This window comes from Leptopilina heterotoma, unplaced genomic scaffold, assembly GCF_015476425.1.
Source record: "Leptopilina heterotoma isolate Lh14 unplaced genomic scaffold, ASM1547642v1 Lhet_152, whole genome shotgun sequence".
Lineage (NCBI taxonomy): Eukaryota > Metazoa > Arthropoda > Insecta > Hymenoptera > Figitidae > Leptopilina > Leptopilina heterotoma.
Window position 1 is genome coordinate 1,512,533 of NW_025110868.1, and position 27,827 is coordinate 1,540,359.

The window sequence follows — 27,827 nt, forward strand, 5'->3', positions numbered from 1 at the left end:
ATCGTAGAAAAAAAAATTAGCAATAAAAGAAAATTATTAAAACGTTCAGTCTCTTTCATTTTGGAAAGTAATAGTAATGATAGTAATTAATATTAGTTATTAATTATTATTTGGTAATTTAAAAATTTAAAAGAGAAAAAAAAATCGATTTTTTCATCGATTTATATCGAAGGTACGAACATAACCTCTAAATTAATTTCAGATCTTTATTTTTAATTTTCTCCTCGGAATTGTATGGTAAGTGAAAAGGAAAATCGCGTTTTCCCGCGTTTCCATTGTTTGGACCAATGGGAAAATTTATTTTTTTTTTATTCTAAAAAAGGGGAGAAATTGTCATCGATTTTCCGAAGTTTACCGTCAATTACCGGGTTTTTCCGAATAAACGTGGTGGATTGTTCATTTTGCACTTGCGCTCATCTGTGTTAACAAGTAACTCCGATATTTGTGCATCACGTCCGCTCATTTATAATTATATTTAAATATGTAAATATGTATTGGAAAAAAGAATAATTGTAATTCGTTTATTGGTATATAGGTGATTTGAGTGAAAAATAATTTGTGAATAATACAATCCAACAATGTCTTCAATTCGAAAAAGAACTGGTCAGGATACGTCAGACACTCCACGGGATGTCAGTGATGATCAAGTAAATAGCATTTTTTTTAATTATCTATATTATAAATAATTATTCCCCATTTTTTTCATATTTTAAAACAGTTTCCGGTAGAGAGAAATAAATATCCGTTATTTTAGTTACTATCTCTTTTCATAAACGTTCATTCATTATTAATAAATACATTATGTTGACATGTTTTCTTTCCCCTCGTATTCTCTGATTTGACATCTAATAATCAATTTCATCTCATCTTAATTAATGCCAATTAACTGTCGTCTATAATTTCAATTATCTGCGGAATTTCGCTCGAATATTCTAATTTTGATATTTTTATCAAATCTAATTTTTGTGATTTCTTTTTTTTTTCTTTTTTGATTATTTTTTAATACACTTATAATTATTTTTAACTTCCCCTCTTGGATGAATTTACTTTATTTTTTTTGTCATATCGTGTAGCGCTTGACACTTTTATTATAATTACTATTCACAAAAACTAACTTTTTTCTTTCATTAAATTCCATTAAATTCAAGATATTGCGCATTTCATTTTATGAAAAGGTAACATGTTTTAAATAGAGTGTAATTTGGATCAATTAATTTCTAAAAATAATTTTTTTTTCATTTCAATAATGACACTGTAAATATCTATTTTATTATTTAAAAGACTAATTTTTTTGCTGTGTATATTAATTTTTTATTTCTTAACAATGTGGTGGAAATAATTTTTCTCGAAACTATTTCTAGAAAATATTTCTTTCCAATATTTTAATAATTAAACATTTATTTTTTAAAAATCGTTTAAATTGTTTAAATAATAAATTTGTCAATTCATTTTTTTTAAATAAATAGAAGGCAATTTATTTATTGTATATTTTTCTACAAAAACAGAAAAGTGGAATATAACTTTTTTGTAATTGTAATTGTCTTTGATTAAAAATTTCACGATTTGATTAAATGTTACATTTTTTTTCATTAAAAGATTATTTTTTCTGAAATTATAATAAAATTTTTCAAAAATAACTTTAATACGTGAAAAAAATAATTTTTCAGAAAGAGGATGTCGAGTCAGAAGACGATGCAAAACTTGAGGTTGACGAAATGTCTAAAACTTTATCACAAGGAACAAATCACATCCCACAACTTCTCGGAACAATTCTTTCCGGCTTACCAGAACGGTAAAAACAATTTTATTGTCATTTTTTGTAAATATTAATTTACAGTTAGTAATAATAATTAATATTTATATGAAATTTATTTAATACCGCAAAAAAGATGAGAACAAAGTTGCAACGTAATTTTAAAGGAAAGAAAAAATTCTAATAAGAATTTTAATGTTTACAGCTGGAAAAATTGGGTAATCCGAGGAATCTTCACATGGCTAATGATAAGTGGATTTTGTCTGATAATTTATGGGGGACCTTTAGCTCTGATGCTCACGGTAATGACCAAAAATTCCGTCATTTATTAAATAATTGAATTAAATATTATTTCAAGGCCTTAAAAACGGAAAAAGGTGTAAATTAAAAATTAATTAAACTGTCGAAACATTTTGTCAAACAATTAAATTTTAATTTTTAATTTTCATCTTTTTAAGATCTTGTAAATATATTTAATTCAAAATTGATTTTTGTGAATTAATTATTAAAAAATTAAATAATTTTTATTTATTATTATTATTATTATTATTATTATTGAAAAATTAATTCTTGCAAAAAATAGTAATTTTCGTTTTCCTTCCGCAGACACTGATCGTTCAGGTGAAATGTTTCGAGGAAATAATTAACATTGGATATGCAGTTTATCGAATTCATGGTCTGCCATGGTTCCGATCATTATCGTGGTACTTTTTAATTACGTCGAATTACTTTTTCTATGGGGAGAATTTAATGGACTATTTTGCCGTTGTAATTAATCGAACGGTAAATATCTCGAAATTGCAAAAATATTTTTTTTCCCCTCTAAAGCCAAAGAAAATTTTTATTTGAATAATAAAAAAAAAATTATTTGAAACAATAAGTTTTGATCTGCAAGAAATTTCAATTAAGAGAAAGAGAGAGAGAGAAAGAGGAAAAATCACAAAATGTCATTTAGTATGATTATCATTATTATTATTAAAACAATGGGCAAATCAAAATGAATTTAAATAAAGAGAACCTCGACAGCTTTGACATGAAATCGATTTCTTCCTGACCGCGATTACGTTTTCTAATTTATGAGGCTTCATTTTATGCGGTAACGGGGCTTCGAATGTTACTGTAATGTTTTTTTTTCTTTTATTTTAAAGGTCACAATTTATTATGCATTTAATTTAATTTTTGTACTCTTTTTAAAGTGACTTAATTTTTATTTTGTTTGGAATTATTTTTACTATTTGGTATAAAATTTTCGGATCAATTTCTATAAATTTGAAATCTTTTTTCAGTTTCGTTTGTAGACATTCTAAAAGTGAATAAATTTTTTGGATCAAAAATTATTGTCTCAATACTAATTTAATATTAATTTCAATATTAACTTAATATCAATTTTAGTATTAACTTAATATCAATTTTAACATTAATTAATTATTAATTTTCATATTTGCTTCTTATTAAAATCGTTTCTAAATTATTTTGTAATAAAAAGGCTTTTTTTATTACAGAATAATTAATTTCATATTAATTTAAATATTAACTTAATGTTAATTTTCATATTAACTTAATATAAATTTTAACATTAATTAATTATTAATTTTTATATTGGCTTTTTATTAAAATAATTAATTTAATATTAATTTAAATATTAACTTAATGTTAATTTTAAATATTAATTTAATATCAATTTTAACATTAATTAATCATTAATTTTAATATTTGCTTCTTGTTAAAATCGTTTTTCGAATTATTTTTCTATAAAAAAACTGTTTTATTAAAAAAAAATTTAATTTAAAAATTAATTAACTAATTTAATGTTTGTTTTCTCTTTAATTAGGAATATTTACGAGTTCTCGTGACCTATCATCGCTTTATTTCATTCTGTCTCTACATCACTGGTTTCGTATGGTTCGTTCTATCGCTCGTGAAAAAATACTACATGAAACAATTTTCCCTCTTTGCATGGACTCATGTGGCACTTCTAATCGTCGTTACTCAGAGTTACTTGATAATACAAAATATTTTCGAAGGACTCATCTGGTAAGTTCCACCAGAAGGAAAATTGCCTACTTTCATTCACTGAATACCGATTTTATTGTCTAATATTTTAATTTATCTCATAAATATAGTTTTTAAAAATTAATTTCAAACATTAATGTTATAAACTAATTTAAAAAATTAATTTTGTAAACTAATTGCAAAAATTAACTTTGTAAATGAATATCAAAAATTAATTTTCTAAATTAATTTTGTAAATTAATTTTGTAAATTAATGTCTAAAATTAATTTTATAAATTAATATCAAAAATTAATTTTGTACATTGACTTCAAAAATTAATTTTGTAAATTAATTTCCACAATTAATTTTAAAAACTAATTTCCAAAATTTAATTTCGATCACTTTAACGACACGGTTGATTGGGGGAAGAAGAAACAGTTTCTGTTTCTTTTTTTAATTGCAATTAATAATTATTATATTATGAAATTATTTGTCATTTTTTTTATAAGAATGAAACGTTATTGTCATTTGTTTTTTTTCAATATATTATTAAATTAATATTTTTGGCACTTACCTTTGTGTTTCAGGTTCATCGTACCAGTGAGTATGATTGTCATAAATGATGTGATGGCATATGTTTTTGGATTTTTCTTCGGCAAAACTCCATTGATAAAATTGTCACCGAAAAAGACGTGGGAAGGATTCATTGGTGGCGGTATTGCGACTGTCGTACTTGGACTATTGGTTCGTCTATTATTCTTTCTGAAAAATAATAAAAAATATATTTTTTTTATTATGATATTAATCGGATAATTAATTTTTTAATTATAATAATTTTCTTCTATCGTAAATATTTAAAGTTTCTGTCTTTTTTTCACCTTTTACTGGGTACTTTTTAATTTTCTTTTTAATTTTTACTGATTGATAAATGAATTAATTTTTGATTGAATTTTTTAGATGGCGTACGTTATGTGTCAATATCGCTATTTTGTTTGCCCGATTGAATACAGTGAGACTTTGGGACGGATGACAATGGACTGTGAACCATCGAGTTTATTCAAACCGCAAGAATACACTTTGCCAGAAAGTGTACAAACTGTAACAAAATTGGTTGGGATTTTTACAATTTTCGCAAAAAATTATTCCTTCTTATTTCATTTATTTTTCAACTATAATTCTTTTCTTACGTTTTTCTAAAGAAATTCTCCCGTCTGTATTTAATTTCACTTTAGTATTTCAAATATATTTCAAATTAATTTCGAGCATTTCAACGACTTTAGTTAAATCGAGAAAAAAACTGTTTCTTTTTTAAAATAAACAAATACCTAACTAAATTCAATATTGAATTAATATTAAATTCAGTTTGAAATTAAAGTTAATTAATTTTCAACAAAAAGGAAATATTCATCTCTAATTTTTCAATTAATTTTTTTCTCTCTTTTTGCAGATCAATATGTCGACCATTACAGTTTATCCATACTTACTGCACTCATTATCAATGTCAGTATTCAGCTCTGTGATAGGACCTTTCGGAGGATTTTTCGCGAGTGGATTTAAGAGGGCATTTAAAATCAAGGTATTTCAAAGAAAAAAAAGAATTTATTTCCTTTTGGAAAAAAAATATTTTCAAGTTATCGCTTAAATAGTCAAATTTTAATTTTATCAAATCCCTTTGAATTGAATAAATAAACGAATAAATAAATAAACAAAAAGAATAAACGAATACTATTTTAATAAAATTTCTCAAAAGAATTCAATTATTTAAAAAAAAATGTAATAAAATTCGTTGTCTGAATTCAATTCTTTTTATAAGTAATAAAATTCTTTACAGGATTTCAATTATTTAAAAAAAATTAATTAAAAATTCGTAGCAAGAATTCAATTATTCTGCTAAATAATAAAATTCTTCACAGAATTTCAAATTATTTTTAATTCAATTTTAAGTAAATTCTTCGAAAAACATAATTATTTTCAAAAATTTTATTAAAATTTCTTGTAAAGAATTCAATTATTAATTATCAATTATTTTTAATAATTTTTGCAAAAGTTCCTTGAGAATTTTCAAAAATCCATTTGTTTACAATTCAATTTTTAGTAAAATTTCGATTATTCGAAAATTCTTTAATTAAATATTTCGAAAATAAAAAATTGAATAATTTCCAAAAAAAAATTAAATTGAACTTTTTAAAAAAAAATAATTCTACAGAACTGTTAGTTAAAAGTTATGAAAAATTCAAATTTTCAAAGACTTTAAATTTAAAACCTTTTCAAAATTCAATTATTTCTAAAAATTCACGCAATAATGCTTTTTATATTCAATTATCATCTAAAATTTTAACTAAAATTCCTTTTAAAATCAATTTTTATTAAAAAAAATTCTACGGGAATTTAATTATTTATATATAAAAATAAATAATTTATTGAATAATTGAATATTTCTTAAAATTAAATTTTTATAAAGAATTTTACCAAATCTTTTTTTAAATAATTGAATTCCTGGAAAAATTTAACTATTTATTTGAAAATAATTAAATTTCCAAGAAGAATTTTATTACTTATGAGAATAATTAAATTTTTACAAATTTTGTCTACGAAAAATATGAAAAATTCAGATTTTCAAAGATTTTAATTTAAAAACCTTTTCAAAATTCAATTATTTCTAAAAATTTACGCTCTCATGCTTTTCAAATTCAATTATAATCTAAAATTTTAACTGAAATTCAATTTTAAAATTAATTTTTCTTAAAAAATTCTAAGAAAATTTAATTATTTAAATATAAAAATAAATAATTTATTGACTAATTGAATTCTTTCGAAGAATTATAATAAAATTTTTAAGAATTATTGCATTTCTCGAAAAAATTTAGTGAAAATTGTATTTTAAATAATTGAATTTCTGTAAAAATTTAATTATTTATAAAAATAATAATAAATTTCCGGGAAGAATTTTATTACTTATGAGAAGAATTGAATTTTTATAAATTTTGTCGACAAATTTAATTAAAATTTTAAAGAAAATAATTGAATTTTTGCGAAGAATTGCATTCAAATTTTTGAAAATAATTGACCTTTTTTCAAGAAATTTTATTAAAATTGCATTACAAATAATTAAATTATCGCGAAGATGTTTAGGGTAGAGTGGGGCATTACTATTCGCGGGGCGTAACTATTCTTTGTCCTGGAGAGAAAACTATTCAGCCGATTAAAGTTTTTTTTACACTGTATACTTGTCATGTGAAATAAACATTGTATGCCACATTTGAGCTTCTAGCGCCATCTATCATAGGAGTTAGGTACCCAAATGTGATTTTGATATACTCGCTTACTTGTTTTCACTCATTTAGTCTGCCATTGTAAATAGTGATAAACGGTCGAAAAAATTATCGGAGAAAATATTTCCAAAGTCAAATTTAGTGCTGAACACGAATATCATAATAGATTTTTGATATTCTATTGTTCAAAAATTTTACAAGTGTTTTTTCAAAAAATGAGCGGATGGGGCGTAACTATTCTTCCACTGATGACAGCAAAAACTACAAAACAGTGTATTTTTTTTTATTCTCCTTGTTTCTAGGTTAGAATGGTAAGAAATTGTCAGAAAAAAACCAGAAAAAATCCTTCAATTAACAAATTATTTTTTATATTTTTTTAGTATTATATCATTAATAGCTGCAAGAATAGTTACGCCCCTCGTTTTTTTCGACATCAAAAAAAATTTTTTTTCGTAAAATCGCTGTAGTTCGGAATAGAATCGAGTTACAGCAAAATGATACATGGCAAAATTGTAGCTAAGAAGTCAAGCTTTCAAACGGTTCTACTCATTTTTTTATTTTTTTTTAAATACATTTTCTAGACTCAAAAATCCAAAAAAGAATAGTAATGCCCCACCCTACCCTATATTATAAATATTATTTTAAATAATAATTGGTTTTTTCGGAAAAATTTATTACAAAATTTATATTTTAAATAATTGAATGAATTTCTGTAAAATTTTTATTATTTATTGAAAATAATTGAAAATTTGTGAAGAATTTTATAAAAATTGTTTTAAATAATTGAATTATTGTGAGAAATTTTATTAAAATAGTAGATAATGAATTTTATTTACCAATTTTATTAAAATTTTTTAGAATAATTTTTTTATTTCAACTTTTTGCTAGTTTCAAGTTTTGCAAATTCTGTAAAAAAAAGAAAAAAGTAGCTTTTAGTGTCACAAATCAAAAGAAAAAGTATTCAAATAGTAGCAAATCGTGTAAAAAGTAGTAAATAGTAATTAATTAGATTGTAATTTAAATTTACAGTTTTTTTTTAAAATGAATTTTTTTCAGGACTTTGGAGACATTATTCCTGGACACGGGGGAATAATGGACAGGTTCGACTGTCAGTATTTAATGGCAACTTTTGTGAATGTTTACATTTCTTCTTTCATTCACACCGCGTCTCCACAAAAACTTCTGCAGCAGGTAATTTATTATTAATTACTAAATTACTAATTATATTAATGAATAATAAATATAATAAAATAAATAATTTCTAAATAAAATTAACAAAATATTTTACTGTTTCTTTGATAGGTTTTCAATTTAAAATCCGAACAACAACTACAATTGTTCCAAGCCTTAAAGGATTCGTTGGAACATCGAGGATTAGTGAATGCTTCCTGTTAATTGAACTTTTCGGTTATTTTAGTTTAAAAAGAAGAAGAAAAAAACACAAACACGAAACCGAATACTTAGATACCTGACGTTAGTGTACGATAATTGGAAACTCTATAGTGACCACTGTCGTTTTCTGTCTTTCCGAAAAATCCCGACTGAATTTCATGTTCTAATTTATTTTCTACATTATACAAAAAGTGGCAACTAATTTTTTATTTTTTTTTCATTTTCACTTCATACTTTTGTTTTAAATATTTTTTCTTTTTTTATTCAAAGAAAAAATTAAATATTCTGAAGAGAATATTTAATAACTTATTTTGTATTAATCAAAACGTCTTCGTTTTTTTTACGAAAATCGTCTGAATAATTCTTGATTGGATATTTCAGAGCTTTTTTTCAAATATAGTCACAAATGTAAAGCTTTAAAACTGCACATTAGCGTGTCTCAAAATTTTGATTAAGAGAACTTTGAGTGGTTTTTTTAAATTATTTTTTTTGTGGTTTAGAATTATTTTTAACGACTAGATAATTGTAGATTTAGAATTACTGACAAAAAAAGAGGAAAGCAAAATATTCTTCGGAAAATCTTGAAAATTTCTGGAATCAATTTTTTTTTTGTGTCAGAAATTAATTGAAAATTGAAAATCCAGATTAAAAAAAAGGAATTTACGGAAGTTTCGGGAAAACTCAGTTTTCTTTGATAACTTTCTAGATGAAAAAACTGTGTAAATCGCAAGATTTTTCGGATAATTTTTCGAATTTCGGACAAATTTAAATGAAAAGGGCTTAATTAAAATTGTGGGTGATATTAGAGTTCCATAGCCTTAGAGGAAAAAGAAAAAAAAATATATAGAAAACAAATAGTCGATTGATTTTCAATTTTATTCCATAAAAATTGATGTTTAATTCGAAGTAAACTAATTGTTAATAAGTAGATCAATCGCCCCCCCCCCCTTTCAATTTTAAAGGAAAGGTAAAAATTTCTATCCAAAGATAGATTATCGTAAGTGTGCAATATATGTAAATGTTTTATAAAAATTCAAAATATTTTCCATAAAAAAAAACTACAATCAAAGAAAAATCCATTTGAGCAAATTCTCAAATTATTTTTCTCTATTGTCTATATAAGAAAATACGGTTCAATTAATGAATCTCGTGTCGAATTCTCCTTTTTCTCTAACTGGAGATGAAAAAAAAAATGATTAATTCGTTTCCGAATCGAACTTTTATTTTTATTCATTTATTCAGAATCTCAAAGAACATTCCGTTCAGAAAAAATAATTTTTTTGAACACCTGAAAGTTACTTTTTTATATTTCCATTATTCTCTTGACTCGGAAACGAATAAGATCTCAGTTAAAGGTACAAAAAAAATGTCCAAAAAAAGAACACATTCGTTAGTTTAGAAGGAAAAGAAAACAAAAAATTGATGTAAACTCATATAAAAAAATCTACTAGTTAGCGAATTGTATGTACTTAGTAGAATACAAAAAAAAATGTATTTATATTATGTACATTTTGTTATGTTAATGTGTGAAAAATTGAAAATGAATGCAAAAAATAAGTGTGAGACGAATGAACGGAAAAAAACTGTAAAATTGTCCATTTGTGTTTATAATTATAATTAACAATGTTGAAGCATTAACTGTGCATTTTAATGTGATTGTACTTTAAGTTTTACAATATACGTACATTTATCTAGCGATATAACTTATAAAAAAACGTAATTTATGTAATGTTGCGAATGATATATATAATATAAATATTTTAACTAAATTACATATGGAAATTCAATATTAAGAGAAGGAGAAGTTCTGAAAAAACTTTTCTTTTCGAAAAAGAAACCTTTCCTTTTGCAAAAAGAAATTTTTGTTAATGTAAACTACGAGAATTTTATTATTTTTCGTTATTTATAGAATATAAAACTGTATTTGAAGAATATATATATATATAAATATATATTTTAGAAAAGTCTAGTGAAAGTTCAACAAAAATGTTATAGTATTTTAAGATTATTTAAAAATAATTCGTGTATAGAAATTTTATGTAAGATAAAAATGAATGTCAGTCACAATGTTGGTGTTTTTTTAAAAATTCATTTCACGAACATAAATTATTACAAAACTAGTAAATTATACGAAACTTGATATTCAAATTATTATTATTATTATTATGCAAATTACAAAATTTTTTATTTAGAAATATGAATTTTTTTTGATAATTTCAGATTCAAACTTGAAAAAAATTCAATTATTAACTAATTAACTAATTAATTATTCTTGTTTATAATTTTCAAAAATTTTAATAAAATTCTTCGCAAGAATTCAATTAGTTTCATAAATAATATCATTCTTTGTACAAATTCAATTATTTTTAGAAATAGTAAAATTTTTTTGCAAAAATTCAATTATTTTTAAACAAAATTTTAATAAAACGAACGAATGCAATTATTTTTGTAAAATTTTCATAAATCCTTCGAAACAATTCAATTAATTTTTTATATAGTAAAATCTTTGCAAAAATTCAATTTTTATCTTAATTCGTTATAAAATACATCGAAAAAATTCAATTATTTTCTAAAATTTTAACAAATTCTTTGAAACAATTTAATTTTAATTCAATTATTTTTAATACATTTTTAATAAAATTTCATGAAAGAATTCAATTTTTTAAAAAATTTTTAATAATATTTTTCGAAAAAATTTAATTATTTTCTAAAATTTTAACAAATCCTTCGAAACAATTCAATTATATTTATAAATAGTAAAATTCTTTGCAAAAATTCAATTATTTTTAATACAGTTTTAATAAAATTTCATGAAAGAATTCAATTTTTTTCTTAATTCGGTATAAAATTTTTCAAAAGAATCCAATTATTTTCTAAAATATTATAAAATTAAATAATTAAATGTTTAATTTCAATTATTAACAAACACGATTATTTTAAAAGCTTTAAAGAAATTGTTCATAACTATTTTCCTAAATAAAAAAAACTCCTCTAAGAAATTCTATTATTATCAAATTTTTTGATAAAATTCTTTGCAACAATTCGATAATTTCCAATACATTAATTTTAAAATTGAAAATATTTAAAAAGAAAAATCATTAAAAAAGTTAAGAAACAAAAATTTAATTTAAAAGAAATGAAATATTAATTTATGGAAAAATAATTGAATTCTTATTAAGAATGTTGTTAAAATTCTTTTCAAATATGTATTTGAATTTCCGTAAAAATTTTATTATTTGTGAAAATAATTGAATTCCAGCAAAGAATTTTATGAAAATAATTAAATTTCCAAGAAGGATTTTATAAAAATTGTAAATAATTGAATTCTTACAATGAATTTTAATAATATTTTGGAAAAAATTGAATTATTTAAAAGAATTTATTTGAAATTGTAATCAAAATAATTGAATTCTGACGAAGAATTTATTAAAGTTCTCGAAAATAATTGAATAGTAAGAATTCAATTATTTTCAATACAATTTTAATAATTAACTATTCGAAACAATTCAATTATTTTCCAAAATTTTGACATTTTTTTCATATAAATTTAATTATTTTCAATAGAATTTTAAGTAAATCCCTGGAACCAATTTTCATTTTCTACGAAATAATTAAAATATTCTCGAAAATTTTAATAAATTTGTTGGAATTGAAATGGAAATTTTTTCGACTTAATATTATTATAGTAAAATTTTAGAAGAAATAAATAAATTTCGTTTATTTAGTTCAGAACTTTAGGGACATTTGAAAAGAAAAGAATGTAAACAAAATGTTTTAAAAGAGAAAAGAAAATTAGAATTGCCCTTTAAATGCATGCGAAAAAATTATAACCTAACCTATAAATGCATAAATAATTGTCATACTGTCAATAGTTGAAATACATGTGAATAATTAATTATTAGCCTAAATGTTTAAATAAGAATGAGAAACAGAAAGAAACTTACCGATGAATTCTCTATGGGAGAGGTTAAAAAAGAAGTCGCACGGATTTGTTTATCACTTGTTAGAAAGAATGTCCGGATTGTTCGCGTAATTTAACAATTGAGTAAACTTGCACTGACACACAATAGATTGATAAATTCGTAAACACTCGTAAATTGAATTCTTTAAACACGTGTTTTAAATAAAACTAGCTACTGCAACACTTTTGTTTGAAAAACTGTGACACATTTTTGTCGTGAAACTTCGGTTTTGTTCGATAAACGCCGCCATGTTGCCCGTTTCCAAAACCTGACTAGTGAATACTGCGCATGTCACAAATTTCCTCCATTTTCTGCCGTTGATTTTGAAATATTCCAATTCTATATTCAATTTAATAATATAGTTCACTATATTTAATACTATAAAACTAAATTGAAAACATAATACAGAGTTACTTTTCTTTTTGTATATTTTACACAGACTTTTTTCTTTCGAAAATGATAAAAATACACCAAAAATAGAATACTGTGTTATAAGTACGCGCGGGAAATTAATTAGCACAAAATAGCGTGTACGCAATTGTTAATGTTCATTTTCGGAATTTATTAAATTTTCAACTATCAAAACATATATTTTTAATGCCGTGAATAATAATTATTTATAAATAATATAAGAAAAGTGTGTTAGAATTTCAAATTGGTTACTTTTCTTAACGTTGGTACAAGTGGGAGGAGGGTATTTTGTTATCTTGGGTTGGCAGCGCAGCTCATTGGCAAATGGCCTCCCTATCAATGAATGTCGCTCTGTGTTGATGAAAAATAAATCTATTCATAGCTATTAAATCTTATTGTTAATTATCAAAGTTTTTCACTAATCAAGTACAGTAATGTGTCAAGAATCGAGATATTATATTAGTTATATGCGAATTATGGGAAAAGTCAATATATTTGGAAAAAATGTTTTGCGACAAAAGATAACCTCAAAATTTTGACGGTTCGACCTTAGCGTCGTTGCCGTCAGGTGGCTCATTACCTGGCGGCGTTAAATTCAAAAAGTGATTTGATTAACAAGGAGAAAATTTATACAAAATGTGCAAAAATGGTTAAATACAGGTAAATTTTTATTGTTATAATTATTATTTACAAAATTAGTGTTGTACTCAAAAATTTATTCCCTTTTTCTGTGTGTCGAATACAATATCTGTCGGACAATATTTTAGTCCATCATATTTATATTATTTATCGGAAAATTGTTGGTTTTTAATTATTTTATGGCTGATAAAACAGTAAAATAAGAAGCCGCCGTACTTAAAATCTGAAAAAAGTATCAAATTTCCAATTTAAAAATATTTAATACGATAGTAAAATTTAAATTTTCAACATTTGTTTTTTTAATTTTGTAATAGTTGAAAGAAAATGTTTACATTTTGACAGTATTAATTATAATTCACATCTTTTGACCAAAATAGAATTATTTTACAAAGACAAAAAAATAAATAAATGTATAGGTAATTATTTTTCAATAAATATGAAAATTTGCGTACTTTTCTAAAAGTGTGAAATGACATGTCGAAGAATTTTCCTGCTGTTACTTTGCACACCTTTTCAGATCTCATTAACATAAATCGTAAAATTAATTTTGTATTAGCTGATGCATTATACCAATTGGAAGCATAGCTGAAATCATACAATTTTTTATTGTTTCAATTAAAAAGTTCATAAAATAATTTCTAACTAATTACGATAAATTTTAATTTTTACAAATCTGTCTTAATTATAAATTAAAATGTTGATTCAATTATAATTTAAATATTTTTTTATTATAATAAAATTATTAGTTTTATTATAAATTTATCAAGTTTATATTTTAATTTGATCATTTTTTTTAATTGTAGTGAATTAAAATTAATTTTGATGACTCAGATAATTATTGAAATTGTTCTAGTAGAAGTTTAGGACCAGTAAAAAATTTTATGACCAACAATTGACAGTAAACAGAAGATAAAATTTGCTCAAAAAATAATTTTTCATCTTCTGCTGATTATCGGCTGTGGTTACTTTTTATGAATTGTGAATTAAATTGACCTTGAAACCATGGGGAAAAGCCTGGAATTTTACATTTATTATTTTGTGGCAACCATGATTATTTACTAACATTTTAATAAATTCTTCAAAAAAATATTATTATATTTTTATAAATTTTGAAAATAGAGAAAAAGAAGATTTTAAAAATTGATTGCAATTTTTCTTGACGAATATTTCTCGTGATTTTCTCGAAAATTTTATTGTTTAAATTTAATATACTTACATTGAATTTCGAAACATAACACTGTGATCGATTAATGTTTGACATTGCCAAAATTTATTGAATAGATGAAAAATTTCAGCTGAAGTTAAAATTGCGTATCTCCACATGAGAAGGGGAGTATGATGATATTCACGTGCCTGAAATATTGAATATAATTTTTTTTTAAACAAATAATTAATTTATTGTATTAATTATTTGCATTATTAGACAAAAGTATATAATTTTTATAATAAAAATAATACCAAATTCTTACGGAAAATACTGTGAAACTTAAGAGAACTGTATTTAATGTAGTCGATATTAAAAGTCCAAACGAAAAGGCAGAATTTAATAAATCTGAAAAGCTGCATTTTTGAAAAATGTATTAGTAAAATTCGGAAAATAGACTGAATATTAGTATTTGTTTTTTTAATTAAATATATTTTATTTTATTTATTTTACTAAAATTTATTTTACTTTATTAATTTATTATTTATAATATAAATTTATAAATTTAATTTATAATTTATTATTTTACTTTATTTAGAAAGTAAATTTGAAATTTTACATTGCAATTTTTATGTAACAGAAAAAAGAACTCACTCAATAACAATTTGATGCAACTTTAAACTTGAAATTGCAACTTTACAATTTTTATTTTTATCAACATCACTCTTAGAATTGATGGTATTTTCAACAGTTGTTATGGTTTCTAAACGTTGCCTATAAAGTATTAATTATACTTAAAATTTTTTATTGTTGTAATTTTTGTTTTTAAAATATTATTTTTAAGTACATACAATTAATTTATATTTACCTATGTAAATATATTTTTATTTTAAATAGAATTATAATAATTTGTTATAATTATTATTATTATAATTTGTTATAAATTATTATAATACTAATAATTAATAAATTATATTTAAAATACAAATATATAAAAATAGAAAATACCTGAATTTAAAAATAAAAGAAAAACAGAAATTAAACTAAAAAATGTTAATTAAAATAAATTTACCTAAATTAAATATAAATAGATTTTTAATTATAAATTTTCATGACATAAAATTTAGTTTTAATTTCTATAAAAATATTTAAACTAAATTTATAAATAAATTTTTTTCTAAATAAATAAAGAGATAATAATTTTACAATAATGATAAAATTGTTTCTTTTTTGCTTCTTACATCAATATTGCGAACATTCCACAAGCTTGTTGAATAAAAGTAGCAAATATTGTGTCGAAAGCAACAAATGTTGTGATTATGGAAATAGTGCCACAATATGTCATTGCTAGAAGATAGTAATAATAATTTTGAATATTGAAAAAATTTTTTACTGGAAAAATAAATTGCATTGTTGTCGCCGTTTTACGTGATAATGACTTAGTTAAAATTGGATAAAGTAGAAAAATCATGTATGGACCCATTGTTCCGTACAGAATCCCTGAAAATAAAAATAATAATAATAATAATTGTTAATTAGTATTATATATTTATTTATTATATAATTTCTTTATTATAATTTTTTGAAAATTAATTTTAATAACTTACAAAACTTTTCTTCTACACAATTTTTATAAAAATTATTTTTACTTACACGCATAAGTTACAGTGATTTTTCGACTTTTAATTGCATATTTTTTCAATATTTTTCTCTCATCAGGTGAAAAATTTTGCCACGCGGAATAAATATCTTTGAGAATTTGTTTCATCTGGAAAAATTTTTTTTTAATATTTATATTGTCGAAAAATGTGATTTACATTAAATTTGGTATAAAATTTAAAGTTTTCTTTTATATTTTCGAGAATAGTACAATATTGAAAATTGAGGGAAAAATTATGAGAATAATTTTTTTTAAATTGTCAGAAATAATTTTTCCTCTAATTAAATAATTTCATGATTAATATTATTTATTATTACAATATTATTATTAATAATAGTAATAATATTATAGTAGCAATATTTTGTTAATATTTATTAATCGCAATGAAAAATTGAATTTTTAAAAATTATTTAATTATTATTTTATAGATATTAATAACTTGTTATTAAAATTTATAATTATTATTACTCACCTTGTTGAAATGAATTATCCACAATATAATATATGCAACGGCTATGCAGTCGAGTACAATATTTAAGATTGCTTCTAAAACGACATCAATGTCTCCTTCCTTTGATGCCACTATTAAAGTTCCTGTCTTTAAAAATTCAATAAATTATAAGGGATTAAAAAAATTATTATTTAATTTTAATACAATCCACAAATTTTATAATTCAAATTCAAATTTGCATTTCTTGTAGAATTAAATATTAGGTTCCGAATATTATTTACAATAAAATGCACACATAATTTTCTTCTAATATAATTATGATTGTAATGTGCTTTTTAAAAAAAAAATGAGGAGCGGTAATTTTTTCGTTTTTTATTTTAAAATGATAAAACATACCTGTAAGAACACCTGACAAAAAACACAAAAGATGAAAAATAAAAACAACACCTTTTGAATAAAATTGATTTTAAACGGCCAAAGACCAATTAAAATTAGTAAAAACCTGTTGGTTTTAAATTCAGACATTTTAAAGAAGCTATCCATTTTTTTCACAATTTTTTTTTGAACACAGATAGTTAAAAAAAATTACGTTTTATACCTTGACGAACTGTTTAACTTATGATTTTGTTTTTTTTCCCTCTTTTTTTCTGTTTTGGTTCCGTCGATGTTTGTACACGTCAATGTAAATAAATAATTTGTTTTATTTGTACTTGCATCAAAAACAGTTTTTCTATCATTAAGATGAATGGAAAGAAATAGAACCACTGACACATTTAATATATCAAAATAAATGAATATAATTTTCATCTATAAATTAATTTTTCCCTCGTACACTATTTTAATCGTGTACATTTAATGCAATTATTGAGAAATTATAGACATTTTTCTTCGAGTAGTTTTAATATAGAAATTCTAACATTGAAGAATTCGATAGTTCAATGAATTTTTTTTTCTAAATTACAAACTCGGTTTAATTATAATTTCTTTAAGATGAAAAGTTTCTTCAGTAGAAATCCAATATAAGAAAATTTTTTCAAATTAAATTATTTAAATTGTAGGAGATAATTATCTTAAACTAATTAAAAAAGTAAAGTATGAACTTGCAGCACCCAAAATCTGTAAGAAAAATACGATTTTTATTACATATTATATTCCAAACCAAAGTTAATGTCAACCGAGGGGTAATTATGGAACTGTTTTAAATTCTTCTTCACTCAAAACTTATGAAATTCTCCAAGTTTTAATATTCAAAAAATAATTTTTGGACAAGAAATTTAAATTAATATTCTTAATGCAGACAGTACGAATGTTTTTTTATTAAATACTGCATAATAAGATAATAAAAAGTAAAAGAATAAAAAATTGTTGAAAAAGTGTTGTGAAAATTTTCGTAGGGATATTTCAAAGTTTCGTACAATTATTTTTTAAAACAAATACCAAAATGAATAAAAAAAGAGGAGAAGAACAAAAGAAATACAATTCATTAAATTTAAAAAAACAAAGTTCCATATTTACCCCTCTTTAGGTAATTTTAAAAAATAAATTTAACAAATCTGTTTGCTAAAAATTAAATATATTTGACAAACACAGGCTTCACAGTCTGTCCCCTATTTCTATGAAACTGCCACTAATTCTAATACAAAACCTTCAAAAAAATTTTCTATTTCTGACAAGATAGGGAAATTCTTCTCAAGAATTAAATTATTATTGTCAAAATTTTTTCAAAATTCTTCTCAAGAAGTCAATTATATTAAAAAATTTTAATAAAATTCTTCTCATGAATTTAATTGTTTTCAAAAATTATTATTTAAATTCTTCTCAGGAATTCAATTATTTTTAAAAAATTGAATAAAATTCTTCAAAAAGTTTTCAATTATTTTCTAAAATTGTTATAAAATTTTAAAATTCTTTAATGTAATAAATTTTATTAAAATTTTAATTTAATTCCTTAAAAGAAATTAAATATTTTCAAAAGTTATTAATACAATTCTTCGTAAAAATTAAATTTTAAGAAACATTCAATATTATTTATTTTTTTATTTAAATAATTGATTTCTCGTAGAATTAAATTATTATTTTTCGTACTTTTAACTAACAATTCTGTAGAATTAATTTTTTTTGAAAAAGTTTAATTGAATAATAATTAATGTTATTGATTTAAAGTGGAACTTTAGTTAAAAATTCTAGGAAATTTTAATTGAATTGAAATGATAGAAATAATTTTGAAGAAATTACAGTATCAATATTCTTATAATAATAAAATAATGATTTTGTCAGTCGGTCATCTTTAATAATTATTATAAAACATAAAGAAATGGATCACTCCGAGTCTTCGACTCGGATTATCTTCGAAAAAACATAAAATTCTTTTGAAGATTTCAATTATTTTCATAAAAGATTTAATTCTTTGGAAGATTTTAATTATTTTCATTAATAAACAAATTCTTCGGAGGATTTCAATTATTTTCAAAAATTTTAATAAAGTTCTTCCTAAAAATTCAATCTTCTTCATAAAAAATAAAATTCTTTTCAAAAATTCAATTACTTTCCTAAATAATACAATTTTTCAAGAGAATTTAATTATTTAAAAAAATTGAATTCTTCGCAAGAATTCCATTATTTTCATAAATAATAAATTTCTTCTCAGAAATTCAATTATTTAAAAAAAAATTTATAAATTCTTGAATTATTTCTTTCATTACTCACAATTATTCAATTACTTTTCCAAATAATAAAATTTTTCACGAGAATTTAATTATTTAAAAAAAATTAAATTCTTTGCAAGAATTAAATTATTTTCATAAATAATAAATTTCTTCTCAGAAATTAAATTATTTTTTTAAAAAATTGATAAATTCTTTATAAGAATTAAATTTTGAGAAACATTTAATTTCAGCTGAACTTCTTTCTAATAAGAATCGATTTAAAAACGAATTTCAGTTGAAATCTTAGATAATAATTAAATATTAAAAGCGTTATAGTAAAATTTTGTTTAAAAATAACTAAATTTTAAAAGATTATTATATTGAAAATCGAAATTAAATTGAAATCGTTGAAATTTTTATTGTTGTTAAACTCTAATAACATTTAAATTTTTACTTCGAAAAATTGTTAATTTATTTTCTTATTTCCTGTAAACAATTTAAATTTGTTTACTTTTAAAAATTACTTTAAAATACAATTTTTTTAGGATAAAAATTTATAAAATAATTGAATTTTTCAAAAATTTATAATTAAAGTTCTCAGCAGGATTAGAATAAAAATAAATATTTTTGATTGAGCTCAGGAAACAGTCAGGGAAATACTGAATCAAATTTTTGTCAATCGACTAAAACAATTAATACCTTATTATTTATTATTTATTTTATATATTTTTATTATTATAAATGTTACTATAAATATATTGCCAACTGCAATGTATATTGTTTTAGGGAAAATTTTTTTATTACGTGTCTTTGCTTTTGTCTTGTTATTTACAATTTTGACGAAAACGTGTATTTACAATCACTAGAAACAAATTTATTAGACTTAGGGTAATATAGCGACCATACATTGATATTATTTATCCTATTGATTAAATATACGTTAGAAATTAATAAAACAATAATTTGATATTCTTCTTTTGACATTAATGTTTTCCAATTATGAATAATATTTGTTGTACAAATTATTATCGGTTTGGTATGTTTTTTTTTATTTTGTTTCCTGTATTTGAGAATATTGAGGAATTTATTCTATGTCAACAAGTACGTTATGACAATTCACTCTTAAATGAAAAAGAAAAGTCGCATTTTTTGCTTTATTTAGTTACCCCCGTTGATAATAATTATAACATATCAAGTTAATTATTAATAAAAGTAGAGTAAAAATTAATTATTTATCAAAATTAAAAAAAAATGAGATACAATATTTTTTTTTATTCTTTTAAAGTTGTCAAAACCGTGAAATATGAAGCTGCTGTACTTAAAATCTGAAAAAGAAGAAAAGAACCTATTTATTATAAAGAAAATTATGTATTCAGTTATAAAGAACATTACAGATAAAGATTTAACTTCATTTTTTGTCATATTAGTTTAAAGACTTTGATTTTCGATTTTAGTTTAAATTTACAATAAAAACTCGATTTTGCCTTTAAAATTGAAAGCGAGAGTTAAAGATTTAAGTCAGTGTTAAATATTAATAATTATAATATTCATATACCTTTGAGAATGTATGAAAGGACATTTCGAAGAATTTCCCTGCTGTTACCTTGCATACCTTATCAGATCTCATTAACATGATATATAAAATTGTTCTTGTTTTTGGTGGAATGTTATACCAATTTGAATTACATCTGAAATCATCAATATTATTAAATTAAAATTCCTACAAAGTAGTATTCTCCAAAAAAAAAACAAAAATTCTTTAATCTAAAGAAACAAACGTTATTTTAATAATTATCTAAAATTACATTACAGTTTAGAAGTAGATACACGCTTGTAGTTTCTTTTTACTCACATTTCAGTTCGAAATGTTGCACTGTGATCAATTAAGCTTTGACATTGCCAAAATTTAGTGAATTGATGTAAAATAGAGCCAAAAGCTAGCATCGCATATCTCATCATAATAGGTGGTTTATGTCTATATTCAAGTGCCTGAAATTTTTTTAAATAGTTTTTAATTCATTTCAAAGAGTATACCTAGTAAATATAATTCTTTCTCTGAATTTTCTTTGTATTGCAGAAAACATAATTTTCTTACGCAAAATGATGCGAAACTTAAAATCACCGTGTATAGAGTTAGTGCTAATAGAAATCCTAATGAAAAGATTGAATTCAATAGATCTGAAAATCTGTATAAATAGAATTTGAATATATAATAATAGATATTTGACATTAAATATTATTTTTTTAACAAAATAACTTACTCAATAATGCTTTTATGTAATGTTAGACATTCATTAATAATTTGACGATTTTTTTCTTCTGTTTTCTTAGTTTGATAAAAATTTGCATATTCCGCTGTTATATTCTGCATACGTTGCCTGTAAAATAGGCTTAAAATTAACTTTTTGATAAGAGAATAATATTTTTTTTAAATTTTATTAACCAAATATTTTTTTAAAAATGAAATTCATTTAGAGAGCTTCTGAAAAATCAGCAAACGCTTTTATATATTTAATAGAATTATAGAGAATTTTTTTCGTACGTTAATATTGTGAACATTCCACAAGCATGTTGAAGGAAAATGATCATTACTGAGTCTACCGCGAAAGATGCACAAACAGCAACACAGCTTCCGAAAAATGTCACAGTAAGAAGAGAGTAATAATAATTTCCAATATTGAAGAAATTTTTTACATTAAAAACGACGTGTATAGTTGTTCCTGTTGTTCGTGAAAACGATTTTGTAAAACTATTTAATGTCGTATATAAGAAGATTAGAAAAATTGGTGCCAAAATAATCCCTGAAATATTAAGTTTTCCAAAAAAATTAAAATTTCAATAATTATTTATTGTTTTTAAATTTTTAGACTTTTTAACATTTTTGAAATTGTAAAGAATATGCGAGGAAAACAATAAAATATTAATTTTTGTCACATATAATTATTATTGACAAATTTTTACTCACATGCAAAAATTTTAGTAAGTTTTTCACTTTTATGGGCATATTTTTCCAATATTGATATTTCATCGGGTAGAAAATATTTCCAATTAAAATGAACACGTGTCAAAAGATCTTTAATCTGAATAATTCAATTAAAAATAAAACAAAAAGTAGTTTTATTGATAATTTACATTTCTATGATAAAAATTAATTTTTTTAATTTTTTAAATGCGGTACAACTACTCACTTTATTGAATTTAATTATCCATATAATTGCATTTCCAATAATTACAATGCAGTGTAAAACATTAGGAAATGTTTCTAAAACAATGTCAACGTCTGCTTCTTTTGATGCCACGATCACAGTTCCTATCTTAAAAATATTGCAACAAATATATTTCTTTAATATTTGTTTGTTAATTAAACTATTTTTTATTCAAGAATTTGGTATTATAAAGAATGATTTTGTAACCCTTGTAAATAACATTAAAAAATTATAATATCTGGCTAAAGTTACGTTAAATTTTGCACATAAATATTTTTGACTTACGTGTAAAAAGATCATACAGAAAGCTGAAATTATTGTGAATAAAGATTGCACTTCTTGTAATAAATTTCTCTGTAATGGCCAAAGACCAACGATAAATAATAAAAATCTATTAGTCTTGAAGTGCGACATCTTAAAGAATTTATCCATTTCTATGGAAAGCGGTTAATAATCAACTGTAAAGAATTAAGTACTTTTAGGACAATATTTTATTTTTCTTTGCCGTTATATCTATAATTTTATGGGTTTTATTTATTTGCTTTTATATTAGAAACAAATTTAAGACGTACATTGCAACCCCACATGATAATTATTAAACGAATGATTAAGTATACATTAGAAATTTATGTATCAATTAGAATTCCATAATGCATAAAATTGATCATTTTCGAAATTAGCAAATATTTATTCTGTTATAATTCAAATACTAAAGAACTTAAGATATGTTTTTTTGATAATTATATATTTGACAAAATTGAAATATGAAACTGCTGTATTTATAATCTAAAAAACTATTCTGCTCATTGTTATAAAATAAGTTCAGTAGGACTCAAACCAGCGAAAATATTTAAAAATACGGAAGATTTCTTCATGTTATATATGTTAGGCTCAAAGACCGAAAACGCTCATTGAGCGAAAATATAGTCCACAACGCGTTGTGGCTCCTTCAAATTGTCCACAACGCGAAATTCGTATTGTGGCATGGCAAAAAGTGCTCAAAACGCGTTGTGGTACTTTGAAAAAGGCCACAACGCGAAATTCGCTTTGTGGCTGCTACAATATTCGGCCACAACGCAATGTGGTAATTAAGAAATGCCACAATGCCTTTTGGATTCTTTTATATTTGCCATTACTCAGGTGATTTTCAGATGATTAGAATTCTTAAATTTGAAAAAAAGAAATTTTTAATGTATTTTTTACCAAATTTCAATTGTCTGATGGCGTACGGGTGAGGGTGCTACTGCTTAAAAATTGAAATAAAATTCTCTTTTCGTCAGGATTGGGTAGGGCCCAGTCCCTACTAGAACTCAGGTGATTTTCAGAAGATTAGAATTCTTAAATTTGAAAAAAAGGAATTTTTAATGTATTTTTTACCAAATTTCGATTGTCTGATAGCGTACGGGTGGACCTGCTACTACTTAAAAATTGAAATAAAATTCTGTATTTATCAGAATTGGGTAGGGCCCAGTCCCTACTAGAACTCAGGTGATTTTCAGATGATTAGAATTCTTAAATTTGAAAAAAAGAAATTTTTAATGTATTTTTTACCAAATTTCGATTGTCTGATAGCGTAGGGGTGGACCTGCTACTACTTAAAAATTGAAATAAAATTCTGTATTTATCAGGATTGGGTAGGGCCCAGTCCCTACTAGAACTCAGGTGATTTTCAGATGATTAGAATTCTTAAATTTGAAAAAAAGAAATTTTTAATGTATTTTTTACCAAATTTCGATTGTCTGATGGCGTTCGGGTGGGGGTGCTACTACTTAAAAATTGAAATAAAATTCTCTTTTCGTCAGGATTGGGTAGGGCCCAGTCCCTACTAGAACTCAGGTGATTTTCAGATGATTAGAATTCTTAAATTTGAAAAAAAGAAATTTTTAATGTATTTTTTACCAAATTTCGAATGTCTGATAGCGTACGGGTGGACCTGCTACTACTTAAAAATTGAAATAAAATTCTGTATTTATCAGGATTGGGTAGGGCCCAGTCCCTACTAGAACTCAGGTGATTTTCAGATGATTAGAATTCTTAAATTTGAAAAAAAGAAATTTTTAATGTATTTTTTACCAAATTTCGATTGTCTGATGGCGTTCGGGTGGGGGTGCTACTACTTAAAAATTGAAATAAAATTCTGTATTTATCAGGATTGGGTAGGGCCCAGTTCCTACTAGAACTCAGGTGATTTTCAGATGATTAGAATTCTTAAATTTGAAAAAAAGAAATTTTTAATGTATTTTTTACCAAATTTCGATTGTCTGATAGCGTACGGGTGGACCTGCTACTACATAAAAATTGAAATAAAATTCTCTTTTCGTCAGGATTGGGTAGGGCCCAGTCCCTACTAGAAATCAGGTGATTTTCAGGTGATTAGAATTCTTAAATTTGAAAAAAATAAATTTTTAATGTATTTTTTACCAAATTTCGAATGTCTGATAGCGTACGGGTGGACCTGCTACTACTTAAAAATTGAAATAAAATTCTCTTTTCGTCAGGATTGGGTAGGGCCCAGACCCTACTAGAACTCAGGTGATTTTCAGATGATTAGAATTCTTAAATTTGAAAAAAAGAAATTTTTAATTTATTTTTTACCAAATTTCGATTGTCTGATGGCGTTCGGGTGGGGGTGCTACTACTTAAAAATTGAAATAAAATTCTGTATTTATCAGGATTGGGTAGGGCCCAGTCCCTACTAGAACTCAGGTGGTTTTCAGATTATTAGAATTCTTAAATTTGAAAAAAAGAAATTTTTAATGTATTTTTTACCAAATTTCAATTGTCTGATGGCGTACGGGTGAGGGTGCTACTGCTTAAAAATTGAAATAAAATTCTCTTTTCGTCAGGATTGGGTAGGGCCCAGTCCCTACTAGAACTCAGGTGATTTTCAGATGATTAGAATTCTTAAATTTGAAAAAAAGAAATTTTTAATGTATTTTTTACCAAATTTCGATTGTCTGATAGCGTACGGGTGGACCTGCTACTACTTAAAAATTGAAATAAAATTCTCTTTTCGTCAGGATTGGGTAGGGCCCAGTCCCTACTAGAACTCATGTGATTTTCAGATGATTAGAATTCTTAAATTTGAAAAAAAGAAATTTTTAATGTATTTTTTACCAAATTTCGATTGTCTGATAGTGTACGGGTGGACCTGCTACTACTTAAAAATTGAAATAAAATTCTCTTTTCGTCAGGATTGGGTAGGGCCCAGTCCCTACTAGAACTCAGGTGATTTTCAGATGATTAGAATTCTTAAATTTGAAAAAAAGAAATTTTTAATGTATTTTTTACCAAATTTCAATTGTCTGATAGCGCACGGGTGGGGGTGCTACTACTTAAAAATTGAAATAAAATTCTGTATTTATCAGGATTGGGTAGGGCCCAGTCCCTACTAGAACTCAGGTGATTTTCAGATGATTAGAATTCTTAAATTTGAAAAAAAGAAATTTTTAATATATTTTTTACCAAATTTCGATTGTCTGATGGCGTTCGGGTGGGGGTGCTACTACTTAAAAATTGAAATAAAATTCTGTATTTACCAGGATTGGGTAGGGCCCAGTCCCTACTAGAACTAAGGTGATTTTCAGATGATTAGAATTCTTAAATTTGAAAAAAGAAATTTTTAATGTATTTTTTACCAAATTTCGATTGTCTGATGGCGTTCGGGTGGGGGTGCTACTACTTAAAAATTGAAATAAAATTCTGTATTTATCAGGATTGGGTAGGGCCCAGTCCCTACTAGAACTCAGGTGATTTTCAGATGATTAGAATTCTTAAATTTGAAAAAAAGAAATTTTTAATGTATTTTTTACCAAATTTCGATTGTCTGATAGCGTACGGGTGGACCTATTACTACTTAAAAATTGAAATAAAATTCTCTTTTCGTCAGGATTGGGTAGGGCCCAGTCCCTACTAGAACTCAGGTGATTTTCAGAAGATTAGAATTCTTAAATTTGAAAAAAAGAAATTTTAATGCATTTTTTACCAAATTTCGATTGTCTGATGGCGTTCGGGTGGACCTGCTACTACTTAAAAATTGAAATAAAATTCTGTATTTATCAGGATTGGGTAGGGCCCAGTCCCTACTAGAACTCAGGTGATTTTCAGATGATTAGAATTCTTAAATTTGAAAAAAAGAAATTTTTAATGTATTTTTTACCAAATTTCGATTGTCTGATAGCGTACGGGTGGACCTGCTACTACTTAAAAATTGAAATAAAATTCTGTATTTATCAGGATTGGGTAGGGCCCAGTCCCTACTAGAACTCAGGTGATTTTCAGATGATTAGAATTCTTAAATTTGAAAAAAAGAAATTTTTAATATATTTTTTACCAAATTTCGATTGTCTGATGGCGTTCGGGTGGGGGTGCTACTACTTAAAAATTGAAATAAAATTCTGTATTTACCAGGATTGGGTAGGGCCCAGTCCCTACTAGAACTCAGGTGATTTTCAGATGATTAGAATTCTTAAATTTGAAAAAAGAAATTTTTAATGTATTTTTTACCAAATTTCGATTGTCTGATGGCGTTCGGGTGGGGGTGCTACTACTTAAAAATTGAAATAAAATTCTGTATTTATCAGGATTGGGTAGGGCCCAGTCCCTACTAGAACTCAGGTGATTTTCAGATGATTAGAATTCTTAAATTTGAAAAAAAGAAATTTTTAATGTATTTTTTACCAAATTTCGATTGTCTGATAGCGTACGGGTGGACCTGCTACTACTTAAAAATTGAAATAAAATTCTCTTTTCGTCAGGATTGGGTAGGGCCCAGTCCCTACTAGAACTCATGTGATTTTCAGATGATTAGAATTCTTAAATTTGAAAAAAAGAAATTTTTAATGTATTTTTTACCAAATTTCGATTGTCTGATAGTGTACGGGTGGACCTGCTACTACTTAAAAATTGAAATAAAATTCTGTATTTATCACGATTGGGTAGGGCCCAGTCCCTACTAGAACTCAGGTGATTTTCAGATGATTAGAATTCTTAAATTTGAAAAAAGAATTTTTAATGTATTTTTTACCAAATTTCGATTGTCTGATAGTGTACGGGTGGACCTGCTACTACTTAAAATTGAAATAAAATTCTGTATTTATCAGGATTGGGTAGGGCCCAGTCCCTACTAGAACTCAGGTGATTTTCAGATGATTAGAATTCTTAAATTTGAAAAAAAGAAATTTTTAATGTATTTTGTTTACCAATGTCAATGTCTGCAGGATGGGTAGGTTCCGGGATGAGGGGTGCTACTCTTTAAAAAAAAAAATTAAAAAATCGAAATAAAATTCTCTTTTCAGAA

The 27,827-nt window shown here is 23.9% G+C and overlaps 3 protein-coding genes and 1 long non-coding RNA gene across 4 annotated transcripts in view; 1 reads left to right on the forward strand and 3 right to left on the reverse strand.

The window, feature by feature from the left end:
- Positions 1–12,587, reverse strand: part of LOC122498610 — a 117,213-nt gene extending 104,626 nt beyond the window's left edge. Inside the window, exons 1-2 of the long non-coding RNA XR_006301246.1 lie at positions 12,355–12,587; positions 4,321–4,508 (exon numbers count right to left, since the gene is read on the reverse strand). This is a non-coding gene — a long non-coding RNA (uncharacterized LOC122498610). The remainder of the gene's footprint in view (positions 1–4,320; positions 4,509–12,354) is intronic.
- Positions 247–10,179, forward strand: LOC122498607 (phosphatidate cytidylyltransferase, photoreceptor-specific). Its single transcript, XM_043606415.1, has 10 exons — positions 247–647; positions 1,668–1,792; positions 1,959–2,055; positions 2,360–2,536; positions 3,585–3,787; positions 4,334–4,490; positions 4,704–4,856; positions 5,194–5,322; positions 8,075–8,209; positions 8,321–10,179. The coding sequence occupies exons 1-10, from the start codon at positions 579–581 to the stop codon at positions 8,411–8,413; spliced, it is 1,338 nt and encodes a 445-aa protein (XP_043462350.1). The 5' UTR covers positions 247–578; the 3' UTR covers positions 8,414–10,179.
- A 919-nt stretch (positions 12,588–13,506) lies between the features above and the next one.
- Positions 13,507–16,049, reverse strand: LOC122498581 (odorant receptor coreceptor-like). The gene is made up of 5 exons (XM_043606376.1): positions 15,808–16,049; positions 14,892–14,982; positions 14,639–14,775; positions 13,875–14,007; positions 13,507–13,645 (listed from the first exon to the last, which is right to left on the reverse strand). Exons 1-5 carry the CDS (start codon positions 16,047–16,049, stop codon positions 13,595–13,597), a joined length of 654 nt encoding a protein of 217 aa, XP_043462311.1. The 3' UTR covers positions 13,507–13,594.
- Positions 16,050–20,139: 4,090 nt separating this feature from the next.
- LOC122498587 (odorant receptor 13a-like) lies at positions 20,140–22,943 on the reverse strand. Its single transcript, XM_043606387.1, has 9 exons — positions 22,814–22,943; positions 22,511–22,636; positions 22,288–22,402; positions 21,865–22,123; positions 21,584–21,700; positions 21,418–21,508; positions 21,175–21,311; positions 20,878–21,010; positions 20,140–20,647 (listed from the first exon to the last, which is right to left on the reverse strand). Exons 1-9 carry the CDS (start codon positions 22,940–22,942, stop codon positions 20,594–20,596), a joined length of 1,161 nt encoding a protein of 386 aa, XP_043462322.1. The 5' UTR covers position 22,943; the 3' UTR covers positions 20,140–20,593.
- Positions 22,944–27,827: the final 4,884 nt, after the last annotated feature.

Coding starts and splice junctions, on each gene's coding strand:
- LOC122498607 (XM_043606415.1), top strand. CDS start 579: ATGTCTTCAATTCGAAAAAGAACTGGTCAGGATACGTCAGACACTCCA. Junction 648..1,667: donor GGGATGTCAGTGATGATCAA/GTAAATAGCATT, acceptor ATAATTTTTCAG/AAAGAGGATGTCGAGTCAGA. Junction 4,857..5,193: donor TACAAACTGTAACAAAATTG/GTTGGGATTTTT, acceptor CTCTTTTTGCAG/ATCAATATGTCGACCATTAC.
- LOC122498581 (XM_043606376.1), bottom strand. CDS start 16,049: ATGGGTCCATACATGATTTTTCTACTTTATCCAATTTTAACTAAGTCA. Junction 14,983..15,807: donor GGAATGTTCGCAATATTGAT/GTAAGAAGCAAA, acceptor TCAAAAATGCAG/CTTTTCAGATTTATTAAATT. Junction 14,008..14,638: donor GTTATGTTTCGAAATTCAAT/GTAAGTATATTA, acceptor GTATGATTTCAG/CTATGCTTCCAATTGGTATA.
- LOC122498587 (XM_043606387.1), bottom strand. CDS start 22,942: ATGTCGCACTTCAAGACTAATAGATTTTTATTATTTATCGTTGGTCTT. Junction 21,509..21,583: donor TTACATAAAAGCATTATTGA/GTAAGTTATTTT, acceptor CTATTTATACAG/ATTTTCAGATCTATTGAATT. Junction 21,312..21,417: donor TAAGTTTCGCATCATTTTGC/GTAAGAAAATTA, acceptor AAAAAATTTCAG/GCACTTGAATATAGACATAA.